The sequence below is a fragment of the Perca fluviatilis genome, chromosome 24, assembly GCF_010015445.1.
Source record: "Perca fluviatilis chromosome 24, GENO_Pfluv_1.0, whole genome shotgun sequence".
Lineage (NCBI taxonomy): Eukaryota > Metazoa > Chordata > Actinopteri > Perciformes > Percidae > Perca > Perca fluviatilis.
In genome coordinates this window covers 18,113,995-18,130,888 of record NC_053135.1, presented here as the reverse complement: position 1 = coordinate 18,130,888, position 16,894 = coordinate 18,113,995, and the positions used below count along the sequence as shown (strand labels likewise).

Below are 16,894 nucleotides of genomic sequence, written 5' to 3'. Positions count from 1 at the left end.
TCTCCAAACTTCTCCTCCTGTTGCTCCACAGCTCCCACACGTCGACACACAGCGGAGGTGCGAGAGACCGAGCCGAAAAAACTGGACTGGAAAAGTTACATTACGCACATTAGTTAAATTCCACCTCTGTATATAACCAACCTATTCTGTATTATCGCCTTAATCAGTGAACAGACACTGTTTTGGGGGACTTTCATTGATTTATCTGCCCGGGACAATTGTCCCCGCTGGTTAGAGCTTACGGGAGTTACTTTGCGGATGCTGTCTGCCGCGGCTGCGAGCGGACATCTTACTTTAAATTTGTCTCCTGTTCTTCAACTTCCTTTTTTTCTTCTTAATTCTTTTTTTTTTTTTTTTTTTAATTTACGTTCAGTTGTGTGTTTGTTTGTGACCCAGCCCGCCCACTCCTGGCTGCCCCATATTCCTCATAGCAACGTTTTGCCATAGCAACAGTGCTCAGAGATGGGTCATCCCCGCTGTGTCAGCTGGGAAATTCACATGCCACAACAGCTTTTCAGGCCCAGATCAATAAATCTCAGGGTTGTGTTTTTTTTTGTCCGCCGCCCCCGCCATTTTAAAAACAAGAGGACATCATCAGCGTAGCGCTGCTGTCGGGGTTTGAAACCACTTTCCGCGTTTTCTATTTAATGAGTTTGCAGGTTTCTGGTTAAGAACACGTAGGCGTGGGTTCGCAGTCATGCTCAGCGACACTTTGGCACAACAGATGGGAATTTAATTCAAACCAACATTTACTCTGATGCCATTTTTTCTTTAGGCCCCATGAAAAATGCTGTCTAATTTCAGCATCGCATAGCTTTTGTTGTCCTGTTTTCAGTGCAAAATGCACCCATCTGTCCAAAGAAACTCTCTGGCAAAGGACTCCTAACACAGAGTAATCGCTGCTCTTTTTAAAATTCTATAAGTCTTCTTTCATGACCTTACGAAAAGCACAACGTTTTTTTATAAATAATAATTAAACAAGCTTGTAATTTGGTGGTAAAGTGACTCTGCCAGTGCTGCTTTCCCAAATCAGTGATACAGCAATGAGACTCTAATCTACACACAACTGCTATGTTTAAATACCTTTCTCAGCGTTTTCCCTCGGTTTGTGGAAGACTTGGGTGCGAAAATTGGGGGCGGGGGGGGTTTAGGGTTACTAAAATAAGATTTTTCATGGTTTTTCAATACATTTTTTTTTGCAATTTGACATTAATTAGGACCGTTATTATTGTCATATCTGTGTCTAAAGCGTTGGCAAAGCTAGAATATAATAAATGCAAAAACACTCAAAAAGCTTAAAGACAAAACTTGTTAAAGAAGTCCAAACTACAATCCTCAGATCTAAGGCCTCCTGCACACTGGCTGCGTGCCGTGAGCATGTCCGCTGCGTGGCGTGTCCGTTTTTATTTTGGCTCCCATGTTAACAGGTTAGAGCGTGCACACTGCCTGCGTGACACGCACGTCTCAGGCTTGCCTCGAGCCGCGCCAGAAAACGCGTGTATGCTAGAAATGTTTATATGTCATTTTGACACAAATGCATGACATTTTCATGTTTGAAAGTCTCTAGGTTTGCAGATATAAATGTAATTTAAAAAAAAATAATAATAATTAGATTTTCAAATATTGCACCTATCAATACAGAACGAAATATTCTGTAGCCTGTTTTGCCGTCAATGCTGCCGATGTTGTCTTTGCTGTAATCATATCAGTATATATTTATGTTTAACATGGTATTTCATTTTATCATTGGGAAACATGCATGTGTACAGACAAGGCTAGCAGCAGCAGCGCCGCGACAGACACGTTTCTGATGTGCAAAGACTTAGACAACGCCACGCAGCCGCCACACAACAGAAATGCCACGCTCACGCCACACAGGCAGTGTGCAGCCGGCCTAAGAAAAGTGTTTCCGTTTGTGTGATGCCGTTTTCCACGTTTTTGGCCCCCCCCTTTTTTTTTTTCCGCATTTCACATCCGTTCGGCTTAGGTGCCACCAAAACTGGCTCCGTTGCTGCACCTAGTTAGAGACTTCTAATGGTGGGGGAAACCCTACGCTACTGGTCAGCATCTACCAACATCTCAATACATCAGTAAGTAACTTGAGACCTTTTCGTTATGGTCAGAGATCTTCAACAGGAGGTCCGAGACCCTTAGGGGGTCCTCAGAGTTACTGCAGGGCTTTTTTTTTTCAGTATAGAGAAATATTTTGAACATCCATAACGTGAGACAGGTGCGTGGGAGCGGGATAAGTAGGTCAAAAGGTTGTAAAGAAACTCCGGCACACTGCCTAACTTGCAAAAAATTGATTTCACAGTAGGCGATGTTTTCGGTACTAGACCATCATCTGGCAACCTGAATGAAGGGAGTTCCTTTGCAACTTTTTAAAGTTTTTTTCAAAAATTTAAATCTCTTAGCATGAATCCAACATATTAGCAAATATAAATCAGCCTGTGTGAACAAAAAAAACAAAAACTTTAATGATAGGCTTACTAAGAGCCACAGATACAGTGGATCCTAAGGATTCACTGTATCTGTCACATATAAAATCCAACCAACAATTCTTCTTTTTATAGCTTATGGTTTTCTCAGTGGTATTTGTATGGGGGGTTCTGGGTTTTTCCTCCCCCAGGGAAATTTTGACCGTCAAAGACTTCATTTCCTGCATTCTGACACACTTTTATGCACCAATTTACGGTGGAAATACCTTTTTTATTTAGCCTATGTGAAGAAAGAAGAAAAACACAGATGAGAATTCAAAATATATCAAAAATATCATGGAAAGTATGTTGTTACGTGCCATCGCGCATTTTTAAGTGGGTATATGGAAATCCTGGAGCTTTCTTAGTGGGAATACTGCATTTACCTGTGTGTCACGTAGACTACACCGCTGGGTTTTCTATGCACTCAAAAGGTTTGTATTAAGGCTTTTATTGTAGGCCCAGTTAAATATGCAACTTAATTTTATAAAGTATGTAGTAGAGGGTCCCTGCTCCGTCTCCCTCTCAGATAAGGGGTCCTTTTTAAGGGGCTTAAAAGAGGTTGAAGACCCCTGTGTTAAGATGGCTTTGATAGAATATTCTTAAGTGAGGTGTAAGACCTCTGGTTGTTTTTTTTTTTGTTTGTTTGTTTTTACATTTAGGAAGCCAGTTTAATCCCTTCAGTGCGGTCTCGCTCAAGTTGGCATGAAATGTGTTTGCCAGTTAGATGGAAAAAAAAAAAACAAGCACACAGTGTACATCTTTTGTTTTGGAGGTGTGGTTTTCCAGCCGACAGCAGCGACAGTGCGCCCCCTGACTGCCCCTCTCCCCTGTGGATTCTCATCAGCCAACCCCCAATGTTCACCTGTCATAGCCCATTTTTTAGTTTGCACTTGTTTTGTTTCTTGCTTTCCTCCTCCTCCTCCCCCCAAACTTCTCTGTTTTTGATGTTTCCCCTCTCCCCTCGACTCCTGTCCTCCTGACCTCTCTCACGGCGCCACTCTCTCGATCGCCGTTCGGCCTTTATCCTAAACGATTACGTTCGAGTCCGGCGACGAATCGCGCGCCAGCAGAGGCTCTACACCGTGATCCGTATCCGCGACCGAGAACCGCACAGCCTTTACTCACCCCCCACTCCCCACCCACCTTCCCAGCATGCCTCTCTACACTTCTTAAACACACTCCCCCTTTTTTTCTCTACTTCCTGCCCCCTCTCTTCTTCTCCTCTCACACTCTTAAAAATGCGAGCCAGCTCCTGTGAACATGCCTTTCCCTTTCCACCTCTGAAATGACTCACCGTGGGAATCCCTTTTACTCCCTTCTCCTTTTTGTTTCACCTAAAGGTTGACCCAGACGTTAACCTTTTTTGTACAACAGTTCCTGCTTCCCAGTGAATGTACCGAATTGGTTTATTTTGGAAATCCCTCACCTGTTTGCTTTCCCTCCTCGCCGCTCAAAAAAAAAAAAGGATAAAGAAATGAGGACGAGGTAGAGCTCCAGAGCTGTATTTGTAGCATGGCTAGACACAGGTTCCTATGGCAATAGTCATTAAATAGGCAGCGTCGCCCCCGCAGTCCTGTCAACCCGATGTCAGCTCATCCCCCCCCCCTCCCCACAGATTCCCCCTGTCTGCCGTGAGAGAAGTAAAAGCCTAAGGGTGAACAATATTAAATGTTTGATCATTAGGCCTAATCTGATGGCCAAATGTTTTCTGGTCCAGAAATAGATAACTTTCCCACACTCTCCTCTCAGCACGAGTCTTAATCTGCACCGCTCCATCCACAGCTCTTATTTTTTTTTTATTTTATTTTCTTTTCATCTCTCAGCAACGTGTCTTGACTCTTCCTGCTTTTGTTTTACAGCGTGTCATATCTTTGTTTATGTCTTGTGTCGCTACCGCTTTCGCCTGTGTCGTGTGTCCTTGGTAAAGGCTTCCAGCTGCTTTTTCATTATTTATTTTTTTATCACTGTGACATAGTCATTTCAAAGGCATAACAGCTCGCACTATAACATCAAATTCTCCTTGAAGATGCCACATTAATAATGTGAGTTATTGAGGAAGGGAAACTTCAAAGACTTCAACACGGCGCACAGGATTGGTCCTGGCCGGCTGCAGAAAGATGAATCCTTTAGGGCAGGGGTTCTCAAACCTATCCCTCAAAGGTCCACTTTTTTTTTTTTTTTTTTTAAGTTTAGGGGTACGAAACGATTGTCAATAAATAAACAACAACATTGAATCAACTCACTTTTAACTTTTAGTATTGATTTTGGAAGCGTTACATGGATGTAGGTACCGGTACCTTAATTCAGCTTCCCTCTCTTTCCTTCCCTCCCTCCTTCCCTCTCTCTTCTTCCCTCTCTTTCCTTCCCTACCTCCTTCTTTCTCTCTCCTTCCCTCTCTTTTCCCCTCCCCCCCCCCCCCCCTCTTCTTTCCTCCCCCTCCTCTCCCTTTCTCTCTCTCTCTCTCTCTCTCCCCCCTTTTTTTTTTCCCCCCCTCCCCCTTTTTTTTCTCCTTTCCTCCCCTCTTTCTTTTTTTTTTTCTCCCCCCCTCTCTCCCCCTCTCTCTTTTTCTCTTTTTCTCCCCTTTTTTTTTCTCCCCCTCCCTCTCCCTCTCCTCCCTTCCCTCCCCCTCCCCCCCCCCCCCCCCCTCCCTCTCCCCCCCCCCTCCCTCTTTCCCCCTCCCTTTCTCTTCCTTCTTCTTTCATTTACTAAACCCTCTCTCTCCTCTCCTTCTCCTCTCCTCCCTCCTCCCTTCCCCTCTCCCCCCCCTTTTTTTCTCCCTTTCTCCCTTTCTCCCCCTCTTTTTCCTTCTTTCTCCCCTCCCCCCCTCCCCCTTTTCCTCTCTCTCTTCTTCCCTTCTCCCCCTCCCTCTTTCCCCTCCCTCCGGCACTTTTGATTTCGCCTTCGATCTGCCGGTAATCACCGCCTGTTTATTTTTAAATATCGAACCAACCCACCTGACAATCATCAATGGTTCTTTCTCAACTAGACAGTACAGGCCAAAAGTTTGGACACACCTTCTCATTCAATGTGTTTCTTTATTTTCATGACTATTTACATTGTAGATTCTCACTGAAGGCATCAAAACTATGAATGAACACATATGGAATTATGTACTTAACAAAAAAGTGTGAAATAACTAAAAAAAATGTAAAAGTAGCCACCCTTTGATTTTTTTGATAACTCTGCAAACCCTTGGTGTTCTCTCAATGAGCTTCATGAGGTAGTCACCTGAAATGGTTTTACCTTCACAGGTGTGCTTTGTCAGGGTTAATTAGTGGAATTTTTTCCCTTATTAATAAAAAAGCAAAGGGTGGCTACTTTGAGGAATCTAAAATATAAGACATGTTTTCAGTTATTTCACACTTTTTTGTTAAGTACATAATTCCATATGTGTTCATTCATAGTTTTGATGCCTTCAGTGAGAATCTACAATGTAAATAGTCATGAAAATAAAAAGGAAACGCATTGAATGAGAAGGTGTGTCCAAACTTTTGGCCTGTACTGTACGTAAATTGCGCTGTAGCAAAGCGGTACTTGTGCTATGATATGACTGAGTGCAGACTGCGATATTCCCACTGCTGATGCTATGACTGTTTGAAATGATCCTGATGCCGATATTTGTAATGTAGCGAGGAGTTTAACAACTGCTGGAATGGGATGTGAACGCTGAGTGGGAGATTCAATTTCATCTTTGATTTCTTCCAGTAACTCTAATATTGCATGGCTGCTTGATCTGTAACGCTAAATGATGTTGTGTTCACTGACAAAGTGCGCCCTGTTTGTATATAGCCCGCATCGGTTACGTCCGTCTTTGCGACCAATTAGCGCCTGGAAACAGGCGCAAACGGCTTGATAAATCTAGCCCTCAGTCTCTCTCCTTTCCTCTCTTTCCTTCACTACCTCTTTCTCTCTCTCTCCTTCCCTCTCTTTCCGTTACATGGAATTGGGTACCGGTACATTTTTTCAGCTTCACACAGTAAAAGGAAGGATGTTTTTGTTGCTTTTTTGACTTTTCTGCTGTTACTTTTTCTTCACCTTTTTATTTCAACTTCATTATGTAATGTATTCATAACCCGAGGGCTGACTGGATTGACTTGGCGTTTGGTTCCGGGTGCGAACCTCGGTCAGGACTTTGAGAAGCCCTGCTATAAGGGTTTTTCTTCCAAAATGAGAGATCCACTGATCTACCGCAGGAACTTTTCTCAGGAACTCATGAAGCTTACCTGTGGGACTAATGGTGTGGTACAACCAAACTGCATGTTATTTAAGCATTTACACAACTATTTCTGGTACTTTTTATGCGTCATGTTAAACAATTTTACATTGCCGGCCTTTTGATTCATCTAAATAGAGTGTTAAATGGTTTGCAAATGAGCTCAGAAGAACACGGAGCGCAAGTGAGCGAAGTAATTCATCACGCTTACTAGCACCGAAATAAAGCACGAGGCACATCAGATACTTTGAAGTGTCAGTCTCCGTTCCGTCTCCGTACAGAATGTCTCCTTTCCATTTATTCATCATTCATCACATCCATTCAAATATCGGAGTTACGCCACAGTACGTACACTGAGCAACACGACGACTTGTGTGGTTTTACGCTTCATATGCAGATGTCGTCGTCTTCTCAGCCGTCGGAATAATTTGCAGAATCTTCGCGGTTCAAAAGACGCGACAATGACCCAGAAATGCTCTTTTTAAGTTCCTGAGTTTAGTTCCTGTTGCTGCATAGTCTCCTGGAACTATTTGGTCGAAAAGGGGCGAGAAGTCCAGATTTGATTGCATTATTTATTAATTTTTTTTAAGGTAGAGCCATTTTGAATAAATGGAAAAAAGGGCGTCACATTTTCAAATAATCATCTTTGTCAAAAGAATCAGGCGAGCCCAATCTGATCACAGAGGTGCGACGTTTGCCTGGGCCACGTTCAGCCGCGACAAAACGTAGCACCACGTTTTTCTTTTTATACTGAAACCGGGGTGCGTCGAACACCGTGTTGTTTGCGCTCTGCCTTGTTATTACCACGAGTTCACAGACGCGTCTCTGCTGATTGGGTATCACCTGGGACCCAGCCAATAAACGAGAGACACGCCCACCAAACCGGAGAAAACGCAACTCAAAGCCGTTTCACAACCGTTCCGAGGAAACCCGTCGTTCCAACGCGGAAAGCGTAGCTAAACGGTGCACGCCGTTTTGAGATTGAACGTGCCCCAGGAGTGCGAGTGTATGGCAGTGTGACGGAGTGCGTTTGTTTGGGCGTTTGGGGTCTGACGTGTGTGCTGCCCCCCCCACCCCCTCAGCAGCGGGAGCAGCGGAGGCAGCCATCCCAGCAGCAGTCGCAGCAGCAGCCGAGAGAACAGTGGCAGTGGCAGCGTGGGCGTGCCCATCGCCGTGCCGACCCCAGCCCCGCCCACCGCCTTCCCAGGTAACGCCCGCTTCCTGTTTCTTCTCCAAACAGATGACCGCTGTGTGTGCGTGCGTGCGTGTGTTCGTGTCTGAAACTAACTTGAATTAAAGTGAGATGAAGATGTTGTAGGAACCCTGGATCTACTGGACTCCTTCCCCCCCCCTTTCTCACTCTGATCTTGTCCTGACGTCCCTCAACTATCTTTTTCTCTCCTCCCTTTTTATCTTTTACCTCTTCAATCCCCCTCGGTTCAGCCCCCGTCCCATCCAACCCGGCTCAACCTCCCCCCAACACTGCCACCACCCCCGGAGCCCCTACCACTGCACTAGACGGCCCCCCACAGGCCCCGAACCCCCTATAGAGATCCCGCCTGTACCCCCACCCCCTCCCCAGCTCCCTGCCTCTGCGGCCCCCACTGGCACGGGCCCCGCTGCTTACGGCAACCCTGCACAAGGTGAGTGTAACCGCCGGCAGGAGAAGCTCACCCGCTCCCCTGCACACCCCTCCATCCCGCCTCCCCCCCCCCCGACATGCATCCTCCTGCTTGAAAGACCCAGATGGGTTCATCCGCTGGCGTCACCCTTGATATTCAGTGGTATTGTGTGACAGCTTGCTCTGACTATTGACGGCTATTAGAAGGTTTCTCCTAGGAAGAAGTTCGGAAATGACGTAATGTAACAGTGTCAGTTCCCATTTGTAAAATCAGGGGATGAACTTCAAATATGTCCGAACTTTCGAGCAAATGGGATACCCAGAAAGAAGTGGCAAAAGTGCTTCTGGTATCCTTTTAACCACCGGTGCTCATGGAAGGAAATACAATTCACAAAAAGATTTATGGCCAAAAGTCATAAAAAAATCCGGTTACACTTTACTTGAAGGTATCTAAGTAAGAGTGACATGACACTGTCATGAACGTGTCATAAACATTATAAACAAGTAATAAACGTTTGTGACACAACGCTTCTTTTAGTGAGTGTCATTCGGTTTTTGTCGTAACAGGTTAGGTTAGGCTTCATGTGTCATGTGTTCATGACAGTGTCATGTCACTCTTATGTAGATACCTTCATGTAAAGTGTTACTCCACTCAAGGTTGGTTACAAAAAGTGATTAAAAAGGCCTTTAATTCATAGGGCAAGACATAAAAAATACACTGTGTCAAGCCAACACGCGTTGGTGCATTTTGAATATGTTGCCCTATGAATTAAAGGCCCTTTTTATCACTAAATAAATGATCGTTCTAACTGAACTGGACTGCCTGGCGTAAACGAGGCTTAAGAACCATTTCAAAATCAGATGGATCTGGTCAGTGCATCATGTATTTGTTCCAGGTTACGACTACTTTAGGAGATAGATAAAGCTTTCAGATACCAACCACAGCCTTCTCTGCTTTATCTTCAGAAATGTCCACCTCTCAAGGTGCTGCACACCTAATCAAATCTTTTTTTAAATGCAATCTTGAGTTAAGAAAGTGTAAGGTAAACACGATAATGAAGTATGGAATTTCCTTTTCAAAAGGAAGGCTTTCCATTCAGCCACTGAGTCTTTATTAAGTGCTCGAAAAGAAATTCTACTTTGAAGGCCATCGTAGAGCACTTCGCTCATCAGAACCTGTGTCTGGAATATCAAAAAGTCTGCCCAGTCTGGCCGGCCTGCAGCTCTTCTGCCGCCTACCTCAGATTTTCTGCTGCTGCTCTTCATACCGCACAGCATCTCATCAGCCGCCCGTGTCTGTGTTGATGCTTGTGCTGTTTTCTAATGTAAAATGCATGAGCTGTGTAGTGAAATGCTTGAACATTTGAACTCTTCATTCATGTGTATTTATTCAGGCTTCTTGTTGTTGTTGTGTGGCTGGATATTGTACAGTAACGTATCTGTGTGCAGTGCTGCTGTTAGCAGAGTAGCCAATGGATGAATGATGAATTTAAGGACATTTTAAAAACGCATTTTCTCATTCTCATTCATTTCTCCTCATAAAAAACCCGATTCGGCTGATAAAGTGTGAGTAGACAATGAATTTAGGAAATCTATTGGCCAATGAAAAGTTTATTTGTTGTCGTTGTGTGACCGTTTCTGCAAGGAGTTGTCACTGCTTGGCTTGCAGCCCCTGTATTTTATTATTATCGTTAATGAATGTCATTCGCAGATTATTTTGGTCGTAGCGCTTTCTGCGGCAATGCACCGTTATTACAGTATATATGAAAAATTCATATCATACAGGAAATTAATACAAACCGGTATACCGCCCAGCACTACTTGCTGTGCTAGTCTATCATTAGCTAGCTTTTAGTGCATTTAAAATGCCTAAAGCAAAGCGGTCAAAAGCGTGGCTTTAAACTGTATAAAAGAGCCTTTCTCGGATGTCATTTTTCAGTTTTTCAAGAATCGGTTTAGGAATCGGAATCGTAAACGATGCCCAACCCTAGGAGAAATGCGTCTGGTATGAACAGCCAGGCAAGCGATCAGGCACGACTCTGCCCTTCACGGGTATATGCGACGCTTCCGTGTGCGGTGTTGTTTCTGCTGTATGACCCCTGTTAATTGACCCTGTGCTGTGCCCCCCTGGTGTTGTCTCTTCTCAGGCGCTCCTCAGTTCTACAGCATGAACCGCCCGGCGCAGCCACCCCAGAACTCGCAGGTGGGAGGCTCGCTGCCGTATCGCCGACCCGCGTCCGTCACCGGTCAGCCCAACATGGCCCACAACCAAAGCCAGCTCAACGGGGGACCACACTTCGCCCAGAACCCAGGTACCGCTTACGTGTGTGTGTGTGTGTGTGTGTGTGTGTGTGTGTGTGTGTGTGTGTGTGTGTGTGTGTGTGTGTGTGTGTGTGTGTGTGTGTGTGTGTGTGTGTGTGTGTGTGTGTGTGTGTGTGTGTGTGTGTGTGTGTGTGTGTGTGTGTGTGTGTGTGTGTGCAAGAAGAGACGTTTACTATTTTCACATTTAAGTCCATGAAAGCTTTTGGTAGAAGTTCCCAAACATAAACCTTTTAACCCTAATACTTTTCTGTGTATTTTCACATTAATACATATAATTGACTCTAAAATGAAATGGGTAAACATAATTGAAAATCTGGAGGAATAACGTGGAGAGAAAAAAAAGGATATTGCTATACAAAGTGGACAAAATAAGTAAATAAGTAAAATGTATTAATAAAATCAGTATAAAAGGAAGACAAGCTGAATGTATCTACTCCTAGAGAAACATTTAAATGAACAGTGAACATTTGAGTAGCCTGAACAAAAAAACTAGGAGGAAGAAAACGTATAAATTAGATCATCATCAATTGAGTAAAGTCTGATCTAAGTGTGGATATCTCTTAAACCCAGGATGCCCAACAGTTTTTAAACTTTAAATCGTGCTCAAGTCTTACAGTAAACGTGAGTTTCTCCATCACGTGTCACGAATCACTTGGAACCGATCTTCAACCTTGGGTAAATCTGTTATCAACCACTTTCTTGTAAGGGCTTTCCTACTGTCTATCAATATTAAACATATACTTATTTATAAATCCATAACAGTTTACAGGTACACCCAGGTACATACTCTCAAACTTGAGTGGGATTGCCACCTTCAGCACCTTTTTCCACAAAGGTTTTCATTTGTTTCCAGTTTGTCTACACCTTGTTAAAAAAGGTTTTGTGATCTGTCATTTCCCGCCAACTTAACTTAACAACTACACTTTTCCCCCTTCACCAGCTCTCTCTGTCGTCACTGCTCTTTGCAATCTTTTGTCCTCCATTTGTCCGGTTTCAGTGCCACGCCTATGAACTTTATCCTTATCCTTTTTTCGATAAGAAATCTTCACTGGAATACGTTTCAGTCTAGATTACTTGACCTAAGGGTTTAGTCATCAACATACAATTAAACTTTGATCATTGATTAATTGTTTTAAGTAAATAACACGTAACCATTCTCTGGGTCCAGCTTCTCAAATGGGAGGATTTTCTACTTTTCTCTCTTTTTATAACATTGTTAATTAAATATATTTTGGTTTTAGACCATTAGTCAAACAAAATAAGTCATTTGTAGGACGCTCCCTTGCGCTCTGGGGAATTGTGACAGGCAGTTTGAACTCTTTTTCCGTTTTCTAACGATTAATCAGTAAATATTTTGACTCTTTCTTTTTTGGATTAATTGGTGGGGGAAGTAGATGCAGCTCTGACTCATGGGAGTGCTGTCACATATCTTCCATCTCTGTAGCCAGAGATGGGAAGAAAAATGAATAATTATGGATATCTCAGGTCTGTACTTTGCTGAAATCATTGTTTACATAATGTTAACATTGCATTTCTACTGTTATTCTTATTCCTGTTCTTTAACTCTCTTCTAGGGCTGCACAATATATCGTTTTTTTAATCGTCATCGCGATATCTGCCACAATAGCACCACAATAAACCCATCTCGAAAGGCTGCGACATATCGCCAAAGACACTCAAAGATTTTCTGTGTTAGTTGAAAGAAAATATCAGCAGAAAATTGCATTTTATAACATAACTGTAATAATTCTTCTTTTAGTTACGCCTATTATATTGAATTCAATGAAATTGAAAACAAATTGTTCAATAAAAGAAAGTTTGAAATGATTTCCTTTTTAATTTTATTATAAACTCAACAAGCAATGTGTTGTATTTTTGCAGAATACTGAATGCAGCAGAACTTGAGAACACTTTAATATCTGGTTATTTATCGCATCTAATATCGTTATCGCCATATTCAATTGCGTTGTATTTTCCTCATATCGTGCAGCCCTGCTCTCTTCTGTGCTTTCCTTGAATGTTCTAAGCTAATTTCTCATGTCTTTGCTGTTTGTTACGTCTGTCTTCCTCCCTCTCTCTCTGGCCTCGTCCTCCTCTGCCTCTGTGCATTGATTCTGTTTGGTGATAGCCGGCCCGCTCGCGCCCCCGCCCCCCTCCATGCAGATCACCCCTCAGCTGCCTCTGATGGGCTTTGTGGCCCGAGTTCAGGAGACTAGTAAGTGTGTTTTTTAGCCCCTCGCTCCCCCACCTGCATGACCGCCGTCCGTTTCAAGTCCCCTCCCCAACAGTTAAGGCTCCGATATAGATTTTTTTTTTTTTTAACTACACGTTCGATGGCTGCCACGCGTATCCTGCGTTCCTTTGGAGCGCATGTTGTGCATGTCTTCAGAAATTCACGCTACGCGCCCACAAGATATCATCTGACAGGCTGGTCAGCAGCTGTTCCACACTCCGTGTCGGCCAGGTATGATGTGGCCCTGATCTGCCCCCAGGTGGATATATGCTTAATCCTCAAGTAGTCTCGCATTGCCAGACCTTCCTCCACAGCGCTGCGGAGGAGGGTCTGGCTAGTCCACACAGCATTCCTGGATGGGAGAATAAACGTGCTCTGGTTTATTGGCATTTCTTTAAACAAATCACAATCGTCTTGGGCACCGGACGGAGACACGATGCCTCTGCTAAAAAGCCTCGGGAAGGACCTTGTTTTGGTGGAACTTGTGTACATTCAAAAGTAGTTTTAGTCGTGGAACAGAAAACTCATAACACGTCGTCGACTAATCCTCCAGGTACGCGCAAAGTACGCAGGCAAGTATGTGAACAACGGCGTTCACGTCTCCGTCTGCTTTCTGCTTACATTACCAAAAAGCGAGTATATCGGAGCCTTCAGTGTCAGTCATTCGTCCCCTTGGGTGGAATATTTCCTTTATTGAAGTAAACAAGTGATCAACCTCCAACATCAGCTCGGTCAGGGATCTGAAATATGTCAGAGTGAGAGCTCGGGAGACAGTATGATCGGATTATTCTATATTCTGTTGTTTGACCTTTATTATCTGCCAAGTAGATTTTCTTTAAAGTTCTCATACTGTGAGTGAGCGGCACTGTAACATATTTTCCTGTGGATCCAAATCCCGGCCCCTTCCAGTGTAGGATTCTAAATTGTTTTGTGTGAACGAGAACATTGCGTCCATGGCTAGCAATTATTCCAAACTTGAGCAAGTAGCAAAAGAAGATAGGATTCTTTTTCGGACACCGCGTGTTACAATAGTTGTGAATTTTGAACTAGGGCTGTGCAATTAATCGAAAAATGTTATCGCGATTACGATTTCGTCTCATACGATTTCGTCTCATACGATTTCGTCTCATACGATCACAGAAACGGAGTAATCGAGAAAAACGATTATTTTGCACATGACGTTTTGCACGTTTACTCTTATTTTGTCTTGTGTTCTGAAACAGGAAATTTCACAGTACAAGTGTATTGACTGTTGATTTGTTTTAACTGTTTCACAATTATTATTTTTTACATCTTTCCAAAAGTCTTGATTTCATTATTGACCAAAATAATCGAGCAGGCCCAGTTTGAACAGCAACCAAGTGGGAGATAACTTCTGCTCCCTGTCGCAGGAAATGTTTGTCGTTGACCACTTGTTAACACTACAATAAGTGAGCAAAGTAATGAATGAACGGTGAAGCATGTCTGTTCAGGAGCATGATCACGTTTCCGTGTGATTTCTATTTTTTTTTTGTTTCTGTGAGTGTCGTGGGATTTCTCTGGAGAATCCCTTTAACCAAGTTCCCTACTTGAATTTCGTTTTAAATGCACGTTGAATCAGTATGTGTACATTTTGTTCCTGTTGTGTCACAGTTTTCTGTGTTTGAATGTTGGTGCTTACAGGTCAGTCTCAGTAAAGGGCTGTGGCTATGAAGTTCCATGGTGAATAAAATACACAGTGCGGAGTATCTAAGGATACATTTACAACGATACGTTTTGGTTTTTAAGCGGAGTTTTGAGCCAAAAGTGATCTCCGTGTAGCAAGTGTTTTTTATCTCCAGTATAACTAATCTCTGTTTAAACTAACATGGCCAAACCTCATATCTCATCAACATTCTGGTATACTAGACATAAACAGGAGGCAGCGTGGAGACTCCGCCCACTACTGGTAGTTGCTATGGTGACGTTTGTAACTTAGTCTCAGAGAACGAGACGCCGTGACCCATGAGACCCAATCAGGAGGAGAAACGTTGGCGTCAGTGTCGCCAAAGAGAGCACCAGAGCAGGGGGAATGAGAGGAGGAAACACCAGAGCAGGGGGAATGAGACGGGGAAACCCCAGAGCAGGGGGAATGAGAGGGGGAAACCCCAGAGCAGGGGAATGAACGGGAGGGGGAAACGCCAGCAGGGGGAATGAGAGGAGGAAACGCCAGAGCAGGGGAATGAGAGGGGAAACCCCAGAGCAGGGGAATGAGAGGGGAAACGCCAGAGCAGGGGGAATGAGAGGGGGAAACCCCAGAGCGGGGGGAATGAGAGGGGGAAACACCAGAGCGGAGGGAATGAGAGGGGGAAACACCAGAGCGGAGGGAATGAGAGGGGGAAACACCAGAGCGGAGGGAATGAGAGGTTTAAGATTAAGATTCTCTTTTAAACCAAAACGTAGCGGTGTACATGTAGCTTAAATGTTGTCTGAATGCATCCAGCATGGACTCTTTCTGTTCCTCTCTCCAACGCATGGGGAATGCCGGTCCGTCATGTTGTGTCCCTGACTAACTCGTCTTTGTGCTCCTTTCTTTGCCTCTAATTGTTCCTCTTTGTTTTTAAACCTATTTCTAGTCTCAGACGTGCCGCCTCCACCTCCGCCCGCCGAGGAGCCGGTGTTTGAGGAACCCACACCTCCTCCTCCGCCGCCGGAGGACTACGAGGACGACGAGGACGAGGAAGAGTCGGCCGTGGTGGAGTACAGTGACCCGTACGCCGAGGAGGACCCGCCCTGGGCCCCGCGCACCTACATGGAGAAAGGTCCGCCTCTACCGCTCGCCGCGAAGCACCGCTCCGACCGAAGATGTGCGGCGAGACCAGTTGAAATTTGTAGCTACTTGCAACGCGGCGGTCGGCAGCGTTCTCGTCTCACATTGCCAGACCTTCCTCCACAGCGCTGCGGAGGAGGAGGGTCTAAGTCGGCGCTTGACGTCTTTGACTTTTTCTTTGAGTTTTTTTTATTTATTTATTTATTTTAAGTTTATGACACTTTGACGGCCTTTTTTTTTTTTTTTATTTGTATGGTTTCATTTATTTCGTGTGTGTGTGTGTATGTACACACACACACACACTAGAGCCCGACCGATGAAGGATTTTTAAGGCCGATATCGATACAAATATTTGGTGATTTAAAAATCCAATATTCCGATATATCGGCCGATTATATATTTAAAAAATAATCCAGAAACGCGTAACGAAACATAAACCGATTAGTTATTTAGAGTTATTTAGAGTCCTCACTAAAATAATATGATAATGCAGTTTAATAATATTATTGTCAGAACAGAGGAACATCAAAATATATTAAAGTTCTGATAAATAAAATGTATAAAAATACAAACTTAAGATATGAAACTTAAAGTCCTTGGAACAATAGCACAATAACAACAACAAAAAAACGAGTGTTGCCAGCAGGGAGGTTGTAGAGCGCCCTCTGGTGGACAGACTATTCAACGCCAACACTCAGAACATGGTTGAAGGGTGTTTCGTCCGATTTTATAAATATTAATTTATCGGCCATTATAAATGCTGATACCGATAGTTTGGAAAATGCCTAATATCTGCCGATAATATCGGCCTGCCGATATATCGGTCGGGCTCTAAGAAAAACCTTCCGGTTGCACCCTGACACTTCTTCTCTCCCCTGCAGTGGTGGCCATCTACGACTACGCCCGCGACAAGGAAGACGAGCTCTCGTTCCAGGAGGGCGCCATCATCTACGTCATCAAGAAGAACGACGACGGCTGGTACGAGGGCGTGATGAACGGCACCACGGGCCTGTTCCCCGGCAACTACGTCGAGTCAATCATGCACTACGCCGACTGAACAACCCCCCCGCCCCCCTGCCCCCTCCCTCTCTCAGCGGCGGAGGAGTAAAGGGAGGAGCGTTAGACGGGGGGAGTGGAGGGGGAGGGGGAGCCGTGGGTTTAAAGGTCAAAGACTTTGATCAGACAGAGCATGATCACCTCCGGGCGAAGAGAGAACCGGGAGGGAGGAGGAGGAGGA

General features: G+C 44.3%; 1 protein-coding gene across 4 annotated transcripts in view; it reads left to right on the top strand.

Annotated features, from left to right (window-relative positions):
- abi2b (abl-interactor 2b) overlaps positions 1 to 16,894 on the top strand; it is a 29,459-nt gene extending 12,565 nt beyond the window's left edge. The window contains exons 6-10 of one of the 4 annotated variants that reach the window (XM_039793726.1): positions 7,776 to 7,900; positions 10,462 to 10,626; positions 12,765 to 12,851; positions 15,464 to 15,649; positions 16,539 to 16,894. In XM_039793726.1, the coding sequence (XP_039649660.1) occupies positions 7,776 to 7,900; positions 10,462 to 10,626; positions 12,765 to 12,851; positions 15,464 to 15,649; positions 16,539 to 16,714 (739 nt within the window). In that variant the 3' untranslated portion in view covers positions 16,715 to 16,894. The remainder of the gene's footprint in view (positions 1 to 7,775; positions 7,901 to 10,461; positions 10,627 to 12,764; positions 12,852 to 15,463; positions 15,650 to 16,538) is intronic. The other 3 variants (XM_039793723.1, XM_039793724.1, XM_039793725.1) reach the window with 3 other exon arrangements.